Source organism: Nothoprocta perdicaria, unplaced genomic scaffold (assembly GCF_003342845.1).
Source record: "Nothoprocta perdicaria isolate Ctin4 unplaced genomic scaffold, notPer1 scaffold_157, whole genome shotgun sequence".
Classification (NCBI taxonomy): domain Eukaryota; kingdom Metazoa; phylum Chordata; class Aves; order Tinamiformes; family Tinamidae; genus Nothoprocta; species Nothoprocta perdicaria.
Window position 1 is genome coordinate 1,838,402 of NW_020454727.1, and position 20,471 is coordinate 1,858,872.

Consider the following 20,471-nt stretch of genomic DNA (forward strand, 5'->3'; position numbering starts at 1 on the left):
GAATAGGGGAATCCCCCCAGCACCCTGGGGGTGTGAGGGATGGGGGGGGTCCATGGAATAGGGGCCCCCCCCAGCACCCTGGGAGTGCGGGAGATGGGGGGGGACATCGAATAGGGGAATCCCCCCAGCACCCTGGGGGTGTGAGGGATGGGGGGGGCAATGGAATAGGGGGACCTCCTCAGCCCTGTGGGGGATAGGGGGAGGCCCATGGAATAGGGGGGATCCCCTCAGCACCCTGGGGGTGTGGGTGGTGGTGGGGGTCCATGGAATAGGGGGACCCCCCCAGCACCCTGGGGGTGCGAGGGATGGGGGGGGCCCATGGAATAGGGGGACCCCCTCAGCACTGTAGGGGATAGGGGGAGGCCCATGGAATAGGGGAGGATTCCCCCAGCACCATGGGGGTGCATGGTTTGGGGGGGTCCATGGAATAGAGAGACCCCCCTCCAGCACCCCAGGGATGTATGGATTGGGAAGGGGGTGGAGGGGGTCATGGAACAGCACCCCTTCCTCACCCCGGGGTTTGTGTGGGTTGGGTGGGAGGGATCATGAAACGGGGACCTGTCCAGCACCCTGGGGGTCTGTGGGGAGTAGGGAAACCCCAGCCCAGCACCCTAGGGGTGTATGGATTGGGGGGGTCATGAAACAGGACCCCTTCCTTACCCTGAAGGTGCATGAGTTGGAGTCGTCATGAAACAGGGGACTCCCCCCAGCACCCTGGGGGTGCATGGGTCGGGTTGTGCAACCTCGGGGGTGTCTCTGGAGTTGGGGGCCCTGTACATGGCGGGCACCCATGGGCAACCCCGGGTAAATGCCCGGGGGGTGCCCGAACGGGGGGCACCTCCTGAGGCTGAGATACCCCTGCAGTGCTGCGGGGGACCATGGAGGGGCAGGGGCACCCTCCGCCTTGCAGCGCCTGCAGCTGTGGCAATCGGGTGAATCGGTGAAATTCCGAGGGCTGGTTGGCCCACGAGTGGGATTCACCTACGGTTTTACCCACAGGAGGTGTTTAATGCAGCGTGGAGGCTGCGCGGCGACGTTCCCGGAGCTAAATGATCCCCCTCGTACTTATCTTTATAATTTCCAGGGGGTGGAATAAAGCAGTGCAGTCGCTTAGCAGATTAATCCGGCCCATGCAGCTGTCGATGCTGAGAGCAGAGCTGTGGATGTTGCCTTCTTGTGAGCCTGGCTGTTAAATCTCCTCAAAAAAAGGAGAAAAACCATTGGTGAAATTGTCAGCGCTGGTCACGATGCCCATTGGGAGCTGCCGGCGGGGCTGTGCCCTTACAGGGGGGCTGCTCTTTAGGGCTGCGGGGCCCGGGGGATAATCTGGGCCGTTGCGTGTTCCTAGCTGAGCACAATGAGGCTGTAATTCCCATGAAAGGCGCAGGATTTGCTCTTCTTTCGTCAGGATTCCTAGAATCCAGCCATCGACCCGCTCTGGCCTATTTTACAGTGGGCAGAAAGCGCATGATGTTATTTAGGGTGATCAAGAGCACCCTAATGGCTGAGAAATCCTAATTTCCCGCCACCGAGCGGGGTCCCGGCAAACTGGGCTCTTCCCGGTGCCTCCTGAGCAGCCCCTGCCATGTAAGCTGTTCACCCTGGACGAGCAGGACAGCAGCCGGAACAGGTACCACCACCTTATTTTATTGCAAGGAATCAGGCACAGGGCAATGCGGCGGTTCCGGGGGTTAGCAGGGTGTTCCGACTGTTTTATCCTGCCTCTTTGGAGCAAGGAAATTGGGAAGTTTTGGCTGGACTTGTTGAATGCTTTTGGAAAGCTGCTGTCTGTGGCGGCTCGTGCACAGGGTAGCCGCAAGGACAGTGAATAAGGAGCATGGAGCAGTGCCCTGGGGACTTGGGATGAAGCCGCTTGCTTAGGGGGTTAGGTGTTGAGCACAGAATTATCCCACTGGAAGCAAATGTCTCCTCGAGAGGAATTCTCTAGGTTGCCATGCGTGTTGCATTGCACTGCCAGCTCCTCATCCAAAAGCCCTTGGCGCCGTGGGGCTGTGCACCGCTTTGGGGGGGATCCGGGGGAATATTGTGTCTGCAGCCACCCCGAGGAATCCAGCAGGAATCCAGCTCCGTATCCCGGCCTCTCCAGGGCCTCCTGGCGCCTGATGCGGTGCCTGCTGAGTGTCTGTGGGCAGCGTGAGGCAGCCGCGCCGCGTTGTTGCCCCCGTCTCCGTGGCCGTCCCGAGGGTGAGACAGCGCGCGGGGCAGGAAAGGGGGAGCGTTGCAGCGGGCACCACTTGTGGACGAGGTTTTGCACGCGCGTTTGCGGGCAGAGCCAGGCTGGCCTAAGTCCCCACGACCCTGCTAGCAACAGGGGCCTGGAGACGGGGCTCTGCGTTGGGCTCCTTTTTCACCCACTGCTGACGTGGGGCCTGTTGCTCCCAGCATCGCAGGCACCTCAGGATCCACCAGAGTCTGCTTTCCCATTCTGGAATCCCGGGAAGCTGTCGCGACGGGCTCCTGGTTTCCCTAATGCCGGAGGAACATGCGTGTCCGTCCCGCATGGCACGAGCAGGATGTTTCCTTGCTCTTACCGTGCCGGCCCTTGGTTATGGCTCTGGTGTCACCACGTTTGAGTGTGCGGCGTCACTGGGACCCTGCGCGGCCGCACGCAGCTCCCCAGCCCGCCCTGCCTTTGCTCCCTGGCTTCCCTGGCGGCCTCCTCACGCCGGGTGCCACCGCGTTTCGCTCGAGGCTTTGGGGCCGCCGAGGCCGCCACGCGCTTCCCACATCCTTTGCAAAAACACCGGCTGGTGACGGCAGCGCCGGGGCCGCCGAGCGGCTCGGGCAGCGCTGCACAGACACCGTGTCACCGCAGACAAGCGACTTTGGAGCTGCTGACTGCGATTTTCCGCTCCGTTTTTGGTAAAACGGACCGAGCGTGTGATTAGCAATGGGGGCATCGGTGGCAGCGAGGGCTGGAGCGCAGCCCAAATTGCGCCCCGGAGGCTGTGCGCTCGTGTTCGGCCCGCGACCGCACGGGAGGGGACCCGTCAGGGGACCCGTCAGGGGTTAACGCGGCGCAAGATGGTTGCAGCGCCCAGGGTGGGGTGTGCGGAAACAGGAAACGTCGGACGGTGCCGGTGCGGCGGTTCCCGGTGCTCGCTTAGCCAAGGCGGTTGTTTCCGCTTCCGAAGGGACATGTCCCGAGCGAGGATCCCGCGCGCCCTCCTGCCCGGCCGAGGGGCGCAGAGAGACGGAGCAGCCCCGGCTCGGCCCCGAGCGAGGCGAGAGCTCCCTGTCCATGGCCGTTTGGGCTGAGCAGCCCCCTCGGGCTCCTGGGTGGAGGAGTCGATCGGGATTTCAGCCGTGTGAGGCTGTTGCGGTTGTTGGTGCTGTGGTTCAGGGTGTTCCCGTGCACATGCAGCCCTGGACAGGCCTCCCGGCAAGGCCTCCTTCATGGAGGATGCAGCAGGGAGAGGAGCGTGGTCAGGATGCCCTGAAAGAGCCGCCTCAGTCATGAGGAGGCTTGTCGGAGACCCTGCACTCTGCAGACCTTGGATTTTCCGCGTGGAATAGAGCAGTGCCTGCTGAAGTGCGTTGGTGCAGCGACAGCCAGCGCGGCAGTGCTCTCCGTCCCCCCGAGACGTGGGGGGTTATTCAGGCATGGAGGCAGCTCCTTCCCCAGAGGGGAACCGTGGCCGCCACAGCCGATTAAATAAAATCCCTTAATTGGGAGTATCCGTGCACGTTTCCATTTCCCGGGAAGGAAATTCCACGGCGGCTCCGCAGAATTTGCAGCCCGAGGAAGCGAATACGCAGGAAATGCAATTTGACCTACTTTATTTAAACTTGGCTCCTGGGTGTATTGCAGTTTGCGTGGGGCGGTGGCCTTGATCTGACATTTAGAAAAATCTCCCCTAATCCAGTTTTTCTGGCGCCTTTTCTCGCTTTTGAGCAGGACGCGGTGAATAAAACACAGTCGCAGGGAAGGGTTCAAAGGGATTGCATTTTGCAGGAATTGGTCTTATTGCAGGAATTGGTCTTATTGCAAGAACTGGTCTTATTGCAGGAATCAACCTGCAGCCCCTTGGTATGGCAGGTGGTCTCCCAAGTTTTTTCCTTGCATGTTTGCAAGGAAGTGAAGCCGTTGCCTTGCAGAAGGACTGAAAAGAAAGCAGAAGTGAAAGCCCTGCAAGAAGAATCGCGGTCTGAGACGTGTTGAGGCTGCAGACGCCGACACCGAGGGCAGGGGCTTGCGGCTGCGCCCGCGGTTGAGCGCTAGAGCCCGGAGCAGCGGGGAGCGCCAGGCACTGCGGGTGCAGCCGGGCTTCTCCCCTGCCCTGCTGTGCTTGGAGGTGCAGCAAAGACTTAGGGCTGAGGAATTGATTGTCCTCTTGAGGGTGACGTGGGGAAAATGAGGTGTGACGGGGGTTACAGGGGCTGGAGGGCGTTTTCCACGCGTTGAGGGAGGTCTCGCTGGGACCTAACCCAGCCTGGCATTTCCATCACTTCTGCTTTTTAGATCCTTTTTTCTATTCTCACCCCCTGAGCGTTGCCCAACTCTCCACACACATCTTCCCTCCCTAGCTGCCAAAACCAGAAGCTTGACGGAATCCCAGAATCCCAGAATGGCTGAGGTTGGAAGGGACCTCTAGGGATCATCTAGTCCAACCGCCTGCTCCAGCAGGGATACCCGGAGCACGTGGCACAGGGTGGCATCCAGGCGGGAATGATGAAACAGCTTGGCTTAAAACATACCCGTATTGGCCCTTTTTCGGTGGCATTTTACCAGGACTGGGCCCTTCCCTAGGGAAGCAGCCCTGGATGCTGCAGCCAAGGCTGTGACCCAGGCCAGGCTTGGCCATCCCCTCCTTGTCACCCTGAAGCACTGGCTGAAAAGCAGCCTCCCATCCCCACGTGTGCCCGGCCGTCCCTGTCCGTCGCTTTCCCGCTCTAATTCCTTGTCCATTCTTCACCTCCAGCTGCCGGAGCAGCAACAGGAAGAGCTTGGTGGTGGGGACCCCGTCGCCGACCCTCTCACGTCCTCTCTCCCCTCTCTCCGTGCCTACAGGTAAGGAGGGTGCCATAGGGGTGGGATATGGGCTGTGCATCCGCCAGAATCACCTGGAATTGCGGCTCTTGGGAAGCTTTCTCTGGAGATACATCAGAAGAGGCCTGGGTGGCTTAGTCTGAGGAGCCAAAAGGTTAAAATCCCTCCTCAGAGCACGGCTGAGCTGCGGCACTGTCCCAGCTCTAGCGCTTGTTTTCGCCCCCACGAAACAAGCTCTGGTGCTTTGGGGTCCCTTTTGTTCTCTGGTGCTTTGGGGTCCCTTTGGTTTGTTTTGGGGTCCCAAGTGCCAGAGGCAACCGCATGCTGCAGGGAGAAACAAATTCGGAGGCCTGTCCCGACGCCGCAGCAAGTGCCATTATCCACGGAGGGCACTTCCCTCCCGGCACGCTGATTCCCATCCACAGGAAGCAGCTTTATTTTCCAGGAGGGAATAGAAGGGTGGCTTAGGAAACAATTCACGGCCTGACTGTTTATTGTGAAGGAGGCAACGCGTGGGCGCTCACGCTGCCCTCTTTCCCCCAGCCGGCAGCAGCCCCCTGGACAGCCCGCGCAATTTCTCCACCAGCTCCTCTGTCAACTTCCCCTTCGCTCGCAGGTGAGTCCCGTGGCGCCTCTGGCATTAGCAGTTCGCCCCGACGGAGCCGGTGGAGGAAGAGGCTCCTTAAAGTCCCTTGGAGGGGGAAGGTTGCAATTAGGAGGAATTTGGAATTTCCAGCCTACAGGAATCACTTTCACACGGTGTTTGGGGCTGTGGGACAGGCTTGTGTTTTCTGAGGAGCCAACTGCCTCTTCCCACTGCAGTGGGAAGAAGGGCTTTTCTGCATCCCTTTAGGAAGCAGAACAGGATATGGGAGGGCTGTCCAAAGATCCCAAGAGCTCTCCCTGCTATTTGCTTTAGCTTCATCTTTCCCTTTGCTCCTTGGAGCTTGCGAGTTGCAGTGCTTCTCAGGCCTGTGCTGGTCCCCAAGAGAACACCAAAAAACATCCACGAGCTGGGCCTGCTGTCTTGTTCTCAAGTGATCGCCTCTGTCTTCCTTTTCACTGGTTCCTGTTCTGTTTTTGTTTTCTCTGCCACGATGCCCCTTCCCTCATGACTGGGACCTCCCGCTGTCCTCCAGCCATGCTCCTCGGACTGACAGGCAAGTACCAGCAGGAGCAGGGCCTCCGTGGGCAGCGGGGCAGAGAACACGGAGCTGTTTTCACATGGGACCTGTGCCCCACGTTGCCATATCCCTTCTGCCCTGCTCCCTTGCAGCTCTGGGCAGGGCTCGCTGGCTGCAGTATCACCCTCAGCTTTGCAGCGCTGCTCTATCACTGCAGCTCCCCGGGCAGAAACTGCTCTGTTCCCATCACACTCTTGGTGCCACGAGTTTAGCCCCAAATTCCGACCCGCTCTAGACGTTCCTGAAGTCAAAACAAACACTCAGCAGACATCCAGGAGCCTGCATGGAAGATCTTCCCACTTCCCTTCCCCAGCCGATGCTGTTAACCCCGCTAGTGAGTGTGTGCAGGAGCAGATGCCAAGACACTGTGTTTAATTTCACATGTAGGGGCAGACGAGTGACATCAATCCGTTGATGGTCACGTGGGAAAAAAAAAAAGCTGGAGGGTTATGTTTAATATCCAGGCTGGAAATGGGGCAAAAAGCCAAAACCACCGGGCAAAGAGCGCGTGAGCCCGAGCGGGGCCCGTAGATAGCGAGGCCACGTGAAGGGGCTGGGGCAGGATCTGCTGCTTGGCCCTTGGCCCGCGCACGGCCCTGCTCTGCTTGCTCTGTTCACATGGGAAACAGCCCAGGGAGGTGAAGGACCTCCTCTTGACCTGGTCGTTGCCCTGTCCATTAAAAATGCATCCGAGAGGAAGCGTTCGCCTACGTCTTAAGCGTCGGCCTTCCTGTTTATAACTCCCTCTGCGCTAGCGGGTATGTGCTCTCCGTGAGGGCAGCCCTGGGGATCCCGGTTTCTGTAGATCAGAGTCCCGGAGGCCTAAATTTTGCTCTAATTAAAAATGAGAATTTCTCTTTTTTTTTTTTTTTGTCTTCTGAAATGGATCTGTTCAAGCACAGCTTGTGACAGATGAGGGCACAGCTGTCACGAGGCAGCACTTGCTGGATCCCTGAGGATTTGTCAGCCTGCCGAGCCCAAACAGTGCCCTGGGACAGGGACCTCTGCTCGCCAGAGGAACAGGGTTGCAGAACTGCCTTCCTTTCTGGGGAAAATTAACTGCAGAATCGCCATTTATATCACTGATTTCCATTCTGCTCGGAAAAGAGATTTCAGAGTTGTCCCTGACTTTCTTACTAGAGCCAAACATGAGGTCCCTTTCCCATCCTTATCTCTGACATTCTTTCTTTTGCATTTACCTGTTTTTTCCCGGTGTGTGATCCCTGTGTTTGTGCTTGCAGGGCTGATGGCAGAAGGTGGTCACTGGCTTCGCTACCCTCGTCTGGCTATGGGACTAACACCCCCAGCTCCACTGTCTCGGTAAGCCCTGCTCTTTTTCTGTAGCAGATGAGAACTGCAACACTTGAATTTTAGTTGAGAGCGCGTGAGAAGCCTCCTGGGGTCTGCGATGCTGGTTCCTAGACAGCCCCTCTCTGGGGCTTCTCTGCTGACCACATGTTTTAGCTGCATCATGTTTCTCATAATGTGCTTTTAAGGAAGCTATGGAGTATTGCTAATGGCAGCAGTTCTTTTTTTGCGCATTAAAGCTTTGCTGCGTGTCCCTTTTTGAGCACCTTGTACGCAGGTAGGGCAGACGGGGCAGGAACTGCTGAGGCTGCTGCAGGTAAATGCGGATGAGGGTCGTGCTGAGCTGCAGAGCGGCAGGTCTGGTGCTGTGCAGGCAGCACGGGGTGGGCCAGGGAGCACCTTCATTCATGTCATTTGGGGTTGCTTCCATTTTCACATTACTGACCACAGCAGGTCTGTGCAGAGCAGCTCCGCTTGCTGCCTGTCAATGTTTCCAGCCTACTAAGAGGCTCCGAGGAGTATTTTTCTAGAGGGCTTGTTGGCTTCCACCCTGCTGCCCGGCGGGGACGGAGCTGCCTCCTGACTCGCTACCTCTTGTGCTTCTTTGCAGTCGTCTTCGTCCTCCCAGGAGCGTCTGCACCAGCTGCCGTACCAGCCCACCGCCGATGAGCTGCATTTCCTCTCGAAGCATTTCCGCAGCACGGAGAGCGTCACGGACGAAGAGGGGCGGCACTCGCCCTGCCTGCGCCCACGATCCCGGAGCCTGAGGTACCCAAACCAACGGGAGCGGGAGCCGCGCGCGGAGCGGGACGGGGCGCAGCGACAAGAGCCACGGTCCCACATGCAGCCCCTGCCAGGTCGAGGGCTCTGCCCTCTCCTGAGCTCTTCCCACATTGTCCCCGTCCTGCTCAGCCGGACTCGTGACACTGATCAACCCTGATGCAGATTTTCCCATTGCAGGCGAGCCGGGGAGATCTCCATGCACGTTACTCAGAGCCTGTTTTTCAGCAGTTTCTTGTCTGCTAGGATGTGGCTTTTCTTCTTTTTTTTTTTTTTTTTCCTGGAAACAGATGATATCTGAGAGTCAGGTTCCTTGGGCTGAGCTTTGAGAAACTGGAATTTGTTCCAGAAAGGTCATTTTACAGCGTCCTCTTGAGATGTCCCAAAGGCTGCAGCGAGGAGGGGAAGCCCAAGGCAGACCACGTTGTGGCATCAGCCCTGAGTGCCCATGTGAGCTGTCCTTGCAGAGAGGCTGCCAACCCAAGCGCCCATTAAAAGATTAAAAAGCCTCTTTCTGGGCTTGGATTGAGCATTACCTATATTAAATGGAGCTGAGCGCTGTGGGTGCATCTGAAGGGCACTGCCTTCTCTGCTAAGCCTTTGCCTCTCCAGAACAAGAATTGCAGGTGGGTGCACGGCCTTCTCGGGGATCCTGGCAGGGCGCTTTGTGCAGGTGACTCTGCTCCCTGGCTCCCATGTAGAAACCAGAGAGCAGAGGTGACAGGAGAAATCTGTGGGCTGTTGCATATTGTAGGCTCAGGTCTGCACTGTCCCCTCAAGGCCTTGCCCTAAGCAAGGAGCATTTGCTGGTCGAGTTTCTATCTGCCAAATACAGGGAGTTTTTGCTTTTTGCAGGGGGATCTTTCAGTTAAATCTTTTTCTTTTTTTCCTTTTTGTGAAATGTTCAGAGACCCTGTTTGTACCTCGCTGTTGTTTGTGAAGGCAACGCTGTGGCTGGTCTGGTGTGTTCTCCACTGAAATTTCATTAAAACCAGATTAACTACCTGACAGATTTTGCAAGTTGTGACCCTTTCACCAAGGAAACGCCAGTTCTGCGGTTGCTGTTACTGGCACAAAGCAAAAATAGAGTTTCAGTGCTGAGTTAGGCCTCTCCTCTTAATGGCAGTGAGCTGGATCTGGTTCTGATCATGCTATTTATGATATCGTGGTTAATGAGTTGCTGGCTGCTCCCGTGCCTTGCTTTGTGTAAGGGGATTATAGAGCCATTGCTTGTGGCACGGGCCAGGGAGAGGCAGGGTCAGATAAGGGCACATGCAGGGGGAGAGAAAAGCATTTTTTTTTCCCTGAAAATCCCCATTTCTGCTGGGAAGAAAGTGGGATTTTAGTTATTGGGGTTTTTTTCTGTCGGTTTGTTTTTCTGTCATCCCAAATGAATTGCATAAAGGCAAATAGAGCAACAAACTGTAGAAACCCAGATGCTGCAACTACGTGCCTGTTTGCAGTCGGCTGCAGCCTAGGCATCTTTCCAGTGGCTTTGTAGCTGCTGTCTATAATATTGACATCACGGCAGGGACTGAAGCAGAAATTCTAGCATGAGAGGAAGCAAAAGATGAGGTATCTGTTTAAAGCGAAGTGACTCATGCATTAACTTTCCAGCTCTGGAGACCTGGATTCAAAGTGACCTGGGGTTTTTAAAGTGCCTTGAGTTTGGGAGCCGGCCCTGCGGGAGGTTGATGCTCCCTGGACCCGACAGCCAGCAGGGCACTCCGAATGGAGAATCACGAAGAGAGAGCAAATTGTGGTGACTCTCCAGGGGCAGTAACTATTTGCATAGCTGTAAATGACTTGGATCTCCTAATGCAATTGGCTCCCTCCTCCTCCTCCCTCCGCAGCCCCGGCCGAACGAGCGGCACGTTCGATAACGAGGTTGTGATGATGAACCATGTCTACAAGGAGCGTTTCCCCAAGGTAACTGCCTGGCCGGGTGAGGACAACTCACGCTCGTGCCTCCAATGTATTTTGACAGCTTCATCTCCAGAAAAATCACTTCTCTGTGCTGGAAGATAAAACGTACAGATACTGAGGGGTGTCGCAGGGCACTGGAGACTCAGGAGCTAACTGGGGAGACAGGGACATAAGGCTCTGCAGCATCGTAGAGCCACGTTGCCCTGCAAGCAACGGTCCCTAAAGATTGTGAGGGGCTTCTTGGTGGATGCCCTGTTCCAGATGGGCCTGTGCAACCCATGGTGGGCACACACATAGAAGAGCTGGTAGTTCCAGACCAGCAGTGCTGTCGGCCAAACCCTGACTGTGGTTTTGGGTGTGTGTTCCCAGGCATCACTGTCTGTTCTGCCCTGCAGGCCACGGCCCAGATGGAGGAGCGTCTGCAGGACACTATTAGGAACTTCTCCCCCAGCAGCATCCTGCCGCTGGCAGATGGGGTGCTGGGCTTCATTCACCACCAGATCATCGAGCTGGCCCGTGACTGCCTGGCGAAGTCCCAGGGGGCTCTCATCACCTCCCGCTACTTCATGGAGCTGCAGGAGAAACTCGAGAAGATGCTCAGAGACGTGAGTGTGGGGCAGGCCCTGCCCCGTCCCGTCTCCTGGGGGCAATTTGGTGATGACTCTGGTTTCTGCCTCCCCTCTGGCAGGCTCAGGAGCGTTCCGAGAGCGAGGAAGTGAAGTTTATTGACCAGCTAGTGAGGAAGCTGCTGATAATAATCTCCCGGCCTGCCCGTCTTCTGGAGTGCCTGGTAAGAGGCAGTGTCTCCCGCGCGGTTCATGCACCTGTGTGCTCAGAGCCGCCAGCATCCACATCCCGTGGGGGATTGCTCATTCACAGCACTAGAGCCATTTCTTGGAGAGGAGAGACTGGATTTTCCCAGTGGAGGGTGGAGATAGGAACATATTCACTGTTTTTCTCATCTGATTTAAATCTGTTACACTGAATTTCTATGGTTGCAGATTTGATAGAGCTCTCTGTGGGGCCCAACTCATTTTCCAGCATTTCCAGCATTTTCTAGAGCTGGAAGGTGCCAAGCATCCTACCAGTGTGGTCTCTGTAAGGGCTTCTCTCCTAGGCCAGGTCTTAGGGCTGCATTTTTTTATCTATTCTTCGAGCTCAGAGGCCTGATGCTAGAAAAAGGAGCAAGGTATTGAGCTTTCTCCTGCAAGCATCCCGAGCCTGTGCCCCAATTAAAAGTGGCCATCAATGGGGCTGAGAACAGATTTAATTGTACGAAGTGAAGGCAGGCTTGTTCCTTGACTTTCCTTGTTTCCCCGCCTTGCGTAGGAGTTTGATCCTGAGGAATTCTATCATCTCCTGGAAGCTGCAGAGGGGCATGCTAAAGTCGGCCAGGGAATAAAGACGGACATTCCCCGATACATCATCAGCCAGCTGGGACTAGTCAAGGACCCGCTGGAAGGTAGGGAAGCTCTTGGACTTGTTGCTGAGCTGAGGGCCTGGAGAAAGGTCTCCAGTAGGACGTGGATTCCCAAGCTGCTGCTGAGCTGGGCTCCTTCTTTGGGCTCCCTCCTCCTCTCCAGTTTGTTCCTCCTCCTCCAAGGGGAGACCAAAAGGTCTGTCAGCCTGTGACTGATTCCCTGCCAAGGGATTATACCTGAGCAATATGTGATATTCCTATAAATCCTGGGGGCCAAGGCTGAAGTGACCCCCAGGCTGCAGGCGTGTGCTGGATGCTCTGGGCTGCAGGTCCAGGATGGAGTCCAAGTCTCCATGCCAGCCCAGCATTTCTCATTATTGCTTCCTACATGTTCAGCAAAGTAGATTAATCTCAAGAACACTTAATCCATAGGAAGCCAAGGCCTTGGGGGAACTGTAATCCTTGAAGAACACGGCAATGACTATGGAAAAAGAGAATTATATAAATGTTTAACCTCTTAACACTGTGACCTGATTTTCTCCATACAATAGCTCAAACAAATCCCCATGGATAACTAAATCCCCGTGGAGATCTTAGAGATTGGGGGGAAAGTGCTTGTTGGGAAATTATCTTTGTGGGAGCTGAGCATGAAGAAAAAGGTAATAACTGTCTTCTACAGAAATGGTGCAGCTGGATCACTTTGACAGCGGGAACACCATCACACCGGAGAACGATGATGCCTGCGAGGTGAGCGCTGGACTGTTGTCATTTCCCCTCCTGCTTCCTCTTGCTTTGCCCTGTGTCATTTCAGCCTATAACTCTTTGCACTCTGTGTACGGAGCAGCTCATGTGTTGTCTTAGTCTGGAAGAGTAGAATTAGGACCATCCCTTCCCTAAGCAAGTGACTAACGTGGGGGTGTTGGGGTGTTTTTGTTGGCAATATTCCCCAGCCACCGCTCTGCTCTCTTGGCTGCTGCCGTGCTGTGTAGAATGGCCTCATTGGAGGCAAGTTTGGCTTTGGCCGTGGTCTGCACACCTGGAGCACTGCGTGCAGTTCTAGGCTCCCCAGTATGAGAGAGACATGGAACTTCTAGAGAGGGTCCAGTGAAGGGCAACAAAGATGATGAAGGGACTGGAACATCTCTCGTACAAGGAGAGACTGAGTTGGGCCTGTTTTCTCTGGAGAAGGCTGAGAGGGGATCTGATTAACATATATAAGTTTATGAAGGGGGAATGTAGGGAGGAAAGGGCCAAACTCTTCCCAGTGGTGGCCAGTGCCAGGACAAGGGGCAATGGGTGTAAGCTGAACCCCAGGCAGCCCCATCTCCACGTGAGGAGGAACTTCTGCAGTGTGAGGGTGCCCGAGCCCTGGCCCAGGCTGCCCAGGGAGGCTGCGGAGCCTCCTGCTCTGGAGGTCTCCCAAACCCACCTGGATGCGCCCGGGTGCCCCCTGCTCTGGGTGTCCCTGCTGGAGCAGGGGTTGGACTGGATGATCCCTAGAGGTCCCTTCCAACCTCAACCATTCCGTGATTGTATGTTCTGGTTGGAGCCTCAGGGACACGGGGCCTCAGGGACAGTCCCGTTAGAGATTGTGTCTGTTGGTGATGGGCACAACGTGATGAATCCTGCGGGCAGTCTGTACAGCATCCCCAGGCAAGGAGACAGTAAAGCCCTTGTGTGTCTCGTTCAGAGCCAGCCTTCAGCCCCGGCTCCGCGGAGGAAACCCTGCGAGGGGGATTTCGAGACCATCAAGCTCATCAGCAACGGGGCCTACGGGTGAGTGAGGAAGGGCCATGTCCCAGTACCTGGGCACAAATACCCAGGGGAGAACTTCTCAGTTCTCAGCAGTACCAGCTCCTCTGAAACATGGCCAGCTGTCCTATGTCCTGCGTGTCCCATGTCGTTGGTCCTGGACGTTGGAGGACACGTTCTGAGGCCCAGGTGTTTTTGCTGTCCCCAAGGGCCGTGTACCTGGTGAGGCACAGAGAGACGCGGCAACGATTTGCCTTGAAGAAAATTAACAAGCAGAACCTCATCCTAAGGAACCAGATCCAGCAGGTGTTTGTGGAGAGGGACATCCTGACCTTTGCAGAGAACCCTTTTGTGGTCAGCATGTTCTGCTCCTTCGAGACGAAGCGGCACCTCTGCATGGTCATGGAGTACGTGGAAGGTGAGGACAGGGCTTGAGGCTGGATAGTGGGGCAGGGAGGGGGAAAGGCAACACGGGCCAATCTTCTGATATAGATGTCAGTGCAGAGACCATTCATGGTGTCAGAGCAAAGGGAATCACACAGGTTCTCCTATTTCTCTCACCTTGATGAAGGTGGGAGAGGTGCTGCTCACTTAGGAGAGGATTTCTGGCAAGCACCCATGGGTGGCAGCTGCCCTGAGGTGGGGTATGAAGGTCTCTTGATGCTGGGAGCCCTGCCAGCTTGTGGGGCCGTTGGTGTAACCCTGCCCAGGGACTTTCCTGCCTTTTCTGAGCCGCACGTGCTCAGGAGGACCTGTGTTCCTGCAGGGGGGGACTGTGCCACGCTGCTGAAGAACATGGGCCCGCTGCCAGTGGACATGGCAAAGATGTACTTCGCGGAGACGGTGCTTGCCCTGGAATATCTGCACAACTATGGCATCGTGCACAGGGACCTCAAACCTGACAAGTGAGGACGTGGGTCAGGCCTGAGCACGGGCTGGGCTGGGGCTCAGTGGAGAAGGAGAAGACTCCTGCCATCCTCTGTGGAGACGGACTGATCCCAGCCACTAACCAAAGAGCAAAACCCTTCCATATGATGCCCCAGTTCTGTTTCTCAGCCTCCATGCAGAAGGGAGAATTGGGGAGCTAAAGGGGAATGAAGTTGGGTTTCGGGAAGTGATTGCTGATGTCAAAAGATCTGGTTTCCATATCCTTCCTTCTTCTGTGCTGTTGCATGCGGCTGGGTTGGGGTGCGGGGAGGTCCTGCTCAGGACCAGCTGCAGCTCTGTGTGTCTGTCCTCCCTTGCAGTTTGCTGATCACCTCCATGGGCCACATAAAACTGACGGATTTTGGTCTGTCAAAGATTGGCCTGATGAATATGACCACGAACCTGTATGAAGGGCACATAGAGAAGGACACTCGGGAGTTCATGGACAAGCAGGTACTTCCAGGATGCCTGGGAGCTCACAGCTTTAGGGCAAAAGATTCAGGCTGCCTGGGACATGTGGCAAAGACCCTGAGCCTGTTGCAAAGGCCCTGGTTTCCTGCACAGGACGCAGAGGCACCGACAACGCTGCTTGTTCCCATGCAGGTGTGTGGCACTCCGGAGTACATCGCGCCAGAAGTCATCCTCATCCAGGGCTATGGGAAGCCTGTTGACTGGTGGGCGATGGGCATCATCCTGTACGAGTTCCTGGTGGGCTGCGTCCCCTTCTTTGGAGACACTCCTGAGGAGCTCTTCGGGCAGGTGATCAGCGGTGAGTGTCGGTAGCTGCTGCACAGCCAGTTTGGCTGCTTCAGTTGCCCTTTCTGCCTGGCTCTTCCTTTACATGCTCTGTGTTTTGTTGCTTGGTTTTGTACCCACGAAAGTTTTATCCTCTTCCTCGCACTCTTAATTCGACTCTTATTTCAGCCACTTTGTGTGAGAGAGTTGAAAGTCCCTCAAGGTTTTGGAGCCTGGATTTGCTGATTTGGGAGGATGACTTTATTTTGCTCATGTTGCTGGTGGATTTTCCTCTTGCCTGCAAGTCACTCCTCCTGTGAACTTGCCTTGTCATGAGGCCCAGCCTGATGCCAAGTCTCCCTTCCAGCCCCAGCCTGCGGCCCTGTGACTACACTGCACTCTGACCCAACTGTACTGGCTCCATCTGTTGCTATGAGCAGAGGAAGGACTCGAGCCTTGTTTTCCCTTTTGTTTCAGATGAAATCATCTGGCCTGAAGGAGATGAGGCTCTTCCTGCTGACGCTCAGGACTTGATCACACGATTGCTGCGGCAGTGCCCGCTCGAGCGCCTGGGCACCGGTACGCGCGTCCCGAGCGCCACGCCGGGCAGGGCTGTGGTGCTGGGCATGCGTGGGGCCATCCCCGAGGTGGCTGCGTGACTCTGCGCTGAGCAGGGTTTGCGAGGTGCTCGGCACCCGACTTATTCATGTCAAAGCATTTGCTTTTGTGTTGCAGCAACCAAAGTAAGTCCTGCTGGTTTAGGGTTATTGGATGCTTTCTGGCCAGGGTTTGCTCTGGGAAGCCAGAGGCTAGTGCAGGTTTCAGATGCATCCTGTCTTAGGCCGTCTGCCATGTGGGGCAGAGGGGCTGGATGAGTTGTTTCCTTGCCTTTTCCTTGCCTTTCCTTTTCGGGCTGAGAGCAGGAGCCAGCGATTTGGGCTCTGCATCGTCCTTCCTAACACGTTTCCTCTGCGTGCCAGGCGGTGCCCACGAGGTGAAGCACCATTCCTTCTTCCTGCACCTGGACTGGAACGGGCTGCTCCGGCAGAAGGCAGAATTCATCCCCCAGCTCGAGTCAGAGGATGACACCAGCTACTTTGACAGTGAGGCCAAATCCATTCCTTTCCCTCCCTGTGAATCCTTTATTCCAGCTGCATACCAGATGCTCTGACAGGAGACAAACATCTCCTGGATAAAGTCAGTCATTTCACAACCTGGGTTAGGTTGCAGAACAGATTTACTTACTTCTGTTTCCAGATCTCTCAGCCAGCATTTCTGTGCTCCTTGCTTTCAGCCCGCTCCGAGAGGTACCGCCACTTGGATTCAGAGGATGAAGAAACCAACGATGAGGAGTCGTCTGTTGAGATTGGCCAGTTCTCTTCCTGCTCCCATCGCTTCAGCAAGGTATTGGAACCTAACCTCTGTGATGTAAAGACAGGCTGGGGAGGTGATGCACACATTGCTGTCCTGGCTGGCTGTCCCCTGGAAGCAGGAGGAATCCTGCAGCGCTGTCTACTGCTGCTCCCAGGTTTCTGCTGCTGCTCCCAGGTTTCTGCTGCTTTCAAATGACTGGTCTTTCCCTCAGGTTTACAGCAGCTCCGAATACCTGGCCACTCACTCCAACCTCAGCCTCTCCTCCTCGGAACGGAGTCACAGTGAGGAGAAAGAGGACAGGACAGAGCGATGGGACAGGAGCTCGGGAGATGAGGACAAGAGCCGCCCCTTGGTCCCGGAGACCCGGTGAGTGAGGAGCTGGGGAGGGTGCAGTTTGAATGAGGTCTTTGAATGGAGATGGTAACATTGCCATGAGGTTCACGGTGGAACACGTCCAAGCACGTGGCAGTGAATCATTATCAGCTGCCTCACTTGCCCGTCGGAGTCCTGAGCCCTCTTTCTCTTGCTGAGCAGGCTGCGCTCATGGACGTCCTGCAGCTCCACGCCGTACACCTCTCAGCACGAGCGCAGCCGCAGCCCCGCCGCCCTGACCAGCACCTACAGCCTGGACACCATGCCCAAGTTCGCCTTCTCCTCAGAAGATGAAAGCCCCTGCCTGGCTCCTTCCAAGGTGGAGAGACCCACGTTTGTGCTGGGAGATCCCGACGCAGGGGGCCCAGTGAAGTCTTCGGCGTTATCTGGTGCGTAGGCTGCGGATGCTGGCTGTTGTGGAGGCATGGGGCTGCTTTCCCAAAGGGCACAAGCTCTTCTGCACAGTCCTGTCCCTAGAGGGACGTCACTTGTCCCGTGTGTTTCTCAGCCATTTCACTTCTCGTTCCTTCTGTCCTCTGTACAGCTGATCTTGTCAGCCTGAACCGCATCCGCCTCCGGAGCAACAGCACCGGCACCAAGAATTCCACTCCCCGGGGCTTGGAGCCAGGTAGCAGCCGCCGCCTGAACAGCCACAAGGACGTGTCGGACAAGCAGAGAGTCTCACCGGGCAGCCGAGTGCCCAAGTCTGCCTCTGTCTCAGCCCTGTCCCTCATCATCACCTCAGGTTTGTGGGTCGCTGTGTTGGTTCAGCAGCTGCTGCTGGGGTAGCTGCTGTGGGGCTGTCCCTGGGCACAAGGCGGGTGCTGCAGTTGCCAGAGAGGGTTTGGTGCCCTTGCTGTGGGGCTCAGCACAACGCTGCATGCTGTGTAATGGAGTGGGTTTCCTGCAGCTCTGATGCTGAGGCTCCTTCCCTTGTTGCAGACGACTTGAGCAGCGGGGCCCTCATGAGCCCCATCTCCCCCCACTCGCTCTCTTCTAACCCATCGTCCCGTGACTCGTCGCCAAGCCGAGACTCCTCCCTGGCCATCACCAGCCTGCGGCCCCCCATCCTCATCCACAGCTCGGGCAAGAAGTACGGCTTCACGCTGCGCGCCATCCGCGTGTACATGGGCGACAGCGACGTGTACGCCGTGCACCACATGGTGTGGGTGAGTGACACGGCAGCTTTGCACCGAGGGGCACCGGTCACGGGCGTCCGCGCCGAGGCACCGTGCAGATGGATGGAGCCTGCGTCTTAACCAAGTCCCCACACTTCAATTTTCAGAGCGTGGAAGATGGGAGCCCGGCCCAGGAAGCGGGGCTGAGAGCGGGGGATCTCATCACGCATGTGAACGGGGAGTCTGTGCTGGGCTTAGTGCACAGGGACGTGGTGGAGCTGCTGCTCAAGGTGGGTCAGGCCCGTCAAGTCTTTCTGCAGCAACAATTGATGGCCATAGAAAGAGTGGGAATGGAGGGCTTGGGAGCGGAGGCTCTTCCCTGCAGAGGATGCTCCCAACAGCCACCTCTGGGCTGCTGCGGAGCTGCCCGGGCATCCTGGGCTAGCGTCTCCTCCAAGCCTCTTCTTCCAACCCCGCTGTAGCAAGAAGGCAGTTGTCACCCTGCCTGTCTCCTGGCCTAAACTGAGGCACTCAGAGCTGTAGCCCTGAGGTGTTTGGGGCTCTTGGCTTCCTGTAAATGCCCTCGGAGCTGCCTTGCAGCCGCGCTCACTGCGTCGTCGCCTCCGCTGACAGCGAGGTGGGAGGTACAGGCTCGTGTTTTGGGTTAAAGCTTGGCCTTTGGGTCCAGCGTGTTGCAGTGACCCGCATTCTTCCTCTCAGAGCGGCAATAAAGTAGCCCTGCGAACCACCGCCCTGGAGAACACGTCCATCAAAATCGGCCCTGCTCGGAAAAACAGCTCCAAGACCAGGATGGCACGAAGGAGTAAGAAGAGCAGGAAAAGGGACAACCAGGACAGGTGAGTGGAACCAAACTGAGATACAGTGGTGTTTATCCTGGGTGGCTTGGAGCTGAAATGCCACTTGGAACTGGGATGGGGCGAGCGCAGCTGCCTCCTTGAGTGCCATCCCTCTGGTTCCTTGCTGTGAGCTGGGTGCTCTGGCTCTTGGATACCTTGGAGCCTGGAGGTGGGAGGTTGCAGCCTGCTCACGGATAGTCCCAACAGCATTGGCTGTGCAGGGCTGCAGGTTTGCTGGCTTTAAGGAGAGGCTGAGGCTGCTTGGGGCTTTAGGAGCAGCTCGTGCTTGGGCCTGACCAACCTGCCCATGGACGCCCTTCCCACGGTCTTTGCTTTCTCCCAAGGAGGAAATCCCTTTTCAAGAAGATCTCCAAGCAGTCGACAGTCCTGCACACCAGCCGCAGCTTCTCCTCCGGCCTCCACCACTCGCTGTCGTCAAGCGAGAGCCTCCCGGAGTCACCCACGCACAGCCTGTCCCCCGGCCCCACGACGCCGTGCCGCAGCCCCGCGCCAGACCAGCCCCAAGGTGTGTCCCCCGCGTCACTGTCCCAGCCAGGGGACAAGGGCTGGGGGCCCTTGTCTGCAAGGTCCCGGCTGCAGCTTTGCTCCTGCGGCATGAGTGAGGAGTTTGGGGCACCCCATGTCATGGGGGGGCCTCCCTCACCACGCGCCTTCTCTCTTTGTGTGGCAGATGCAGCGTCCCCGCAGAGCACCTCTCCCTCCTCCAGCACCCCCAGCTCTCCGGCCGGCCACGTGCGCCCCAGCTCCCTGCACGGGCTGGCGCCCAAGCTCGGCGGGCAGCGCTACAAGGTGGGACGCCGCAAGTCCACCAGCAGCATCCCCCCCTCGCCCCTCGCCTGCACCCCCTCGCCCGCCCAGCGGCCGCCTTCCCCGCAGCGATCTCCGTCGCCGCTGCCCGGGTACCCCAAAAACATCCATTCCTTCCAGGGCAAGACTCTGTCCCCCCCCACCATCGTCAGGCACGGCTCTCGGCCGCGCAGCGCCGAGTGCCCCAGGTCCCCTCTGCTAAAGCGAGTGCAGTCGGCGGAGAAGATGGCAACCTACCTGGCGGAGAAGAAGAGCATGGGCGGCCGCAAGCTGGGACTGGAGCTGCCTCCGGCGGACAGGACAGGAGAGGCTTGGGGAGAGAGCGAGGTGCCCGCACCGGCGTTTGCTGGCGAGCACGGCTACGTGGGGGCGTCCCGCATGCGCGAGTGGCTGGGGGACAGGCACGACCAAGAGGTGGTTGTCATGAGGAGGCTGAACCTCTCGGAGCGCCGGGACTCCTTCAAGAAGCAGGAGGCGGTTCAAGAAGTGAGTTTTGACGAGCCCGAGCTGGTGTCGGTAAGCAAAGAGGGCGCCGAGGTCGAGGCCAGGCCGGAGGAGCCGCAGCGCCGGAGCCTCCACACAGCCTCCTGGGCCGAGGCCGGGCCGAGCTCATCCCGCTGGAGCAAGCGGGATCCCACAGCAGAGCCCAAGCCTGTGCCGCAGATCGCGGTGCAGGGATCGGAGAGCGACGAGCAGGAGCTCGGCGCGGCCGAGTGGGAATGCCAGGGCTCCTACCCCCTCCAGCTGCTGGGCAGGCTCCACACGGAGCCCACGGACGGCGCCGTGGAGCGCGGGAGCGCCCGGCGGGAGCCCTCGCGCCGGACGTGCGGGGAGGCAACGGCCGGGCTGCCGCTGCGGGGCGCCCGGGAGCCCGCGGCC

At 57.4% G+C, this 20,471-nt stretch overlaps 1 protein-coding gene across 1 annotated transcript in view; it reads left to right on the plus strand.

Moving 5' to 3' along the window:
* Positions 1 to 20,471, plus strand: part of MAST3 (microtubule associated serine/threonine kinase 3) — a 31,047-nt gene that overhangs the window by 5,719 nt on the left and 4,857 nt on the right. The window contains exons 3-29 of the mRNA XM_026035178.1: positions 4,944 to 5,032; positions 5,555 to 5,627; positions 6,151 to 6,171; positions 7,437 to 7,515; positions 8,114 to 8,271; positions 10,137 to 10,212; positions 10,605 to 10,814; positions 10,898 to 10,999; positions 11,539 to 11,671; positions 12,309 to 12,376; positions 13,320 to 13,405; positions 13,591 to 13,799; positions 14,148 to 14,286; positions 14,629 to 14,761; positions 14,912 to 15,077; positions 15,521 to 15,622; positions 16,024 to 16,146; positions 16,338 to 16,447; positions 16,629 to 16,783; positions 16,952 to 17,178; positions 17,334 to 17,534; positions 17,732 to 17,958; positions 18,075 to 18,197; positions 18,628 to 18,764; positions 19,109 to 19,290; positions 19,456 to 19,574; positions 19,713 to 20,426. Coding sequence (XP_025890963.1) covers positions 4,944 to 5,032; positions 5,555 to 5,627; positions 6,151 to 6,171; positions 7,437 to 7,515; positions 8,114 to 8,271; positions 10,137 to 10,212; positions 10,605 to 10,814; positions 10,898 to 10,999; positions 11,539 to 11,671; positions 12,309 to 12,376; positions 13,320 to 13,405; positions 13,591 to 13,799; positions 14,148 to 14,286; positions 14,629 to 14,761; positions 14,912 to 15,077; positions 15,521 to 15,622; positions 16,024 to 16,146; positions 16,338 to 16,447; positions 16,629 to 16,783; positions 16,952 to 17,178; positions 17,334 to 17,534; positions 17,732 to 17,958; positions 18,075 to 18,197; positions 18,628 to 18,764; positions 19,109 to 19,290; positions 19,456 to 19,574; positions 19,713 to 20,426 — 4,162 coding nt within the window. The remainder of the gene's footprint in view (positions 1 to 4,943; positions 5,033 to 5,554; positions 5,628 to 6,150; positions 6,172 to 7,436; positions 7,516 to 8,113; positions 8,272 to 10,136; positions 10,213 to 10,604; positions 10,815 to 10,897; positions 11,000 to 11,538; positions 11,672 to 12,308; positions 12,377 to 13,319; positions 13,406 to 13,590; positions 13,800 to 14,147; positions 14,287 to 14,628; positions 14,762 to 14,911; positions 15,078 to 15,520; positions 15,623 to 16,023; positions 16,147 to 16,337; positions 16,448 to 16,628; positions 16,784 to 16,951; positions 17,179 to 17,333; positions 17,535 to 17,731; positions 17,959 to 18,074; positions 18,198 to 18,627; positions 18,765 to 19,108; positions 19,291 to 19,455; positions 19,575 to 19,712; positions 20,427 to 20,471) is intronic.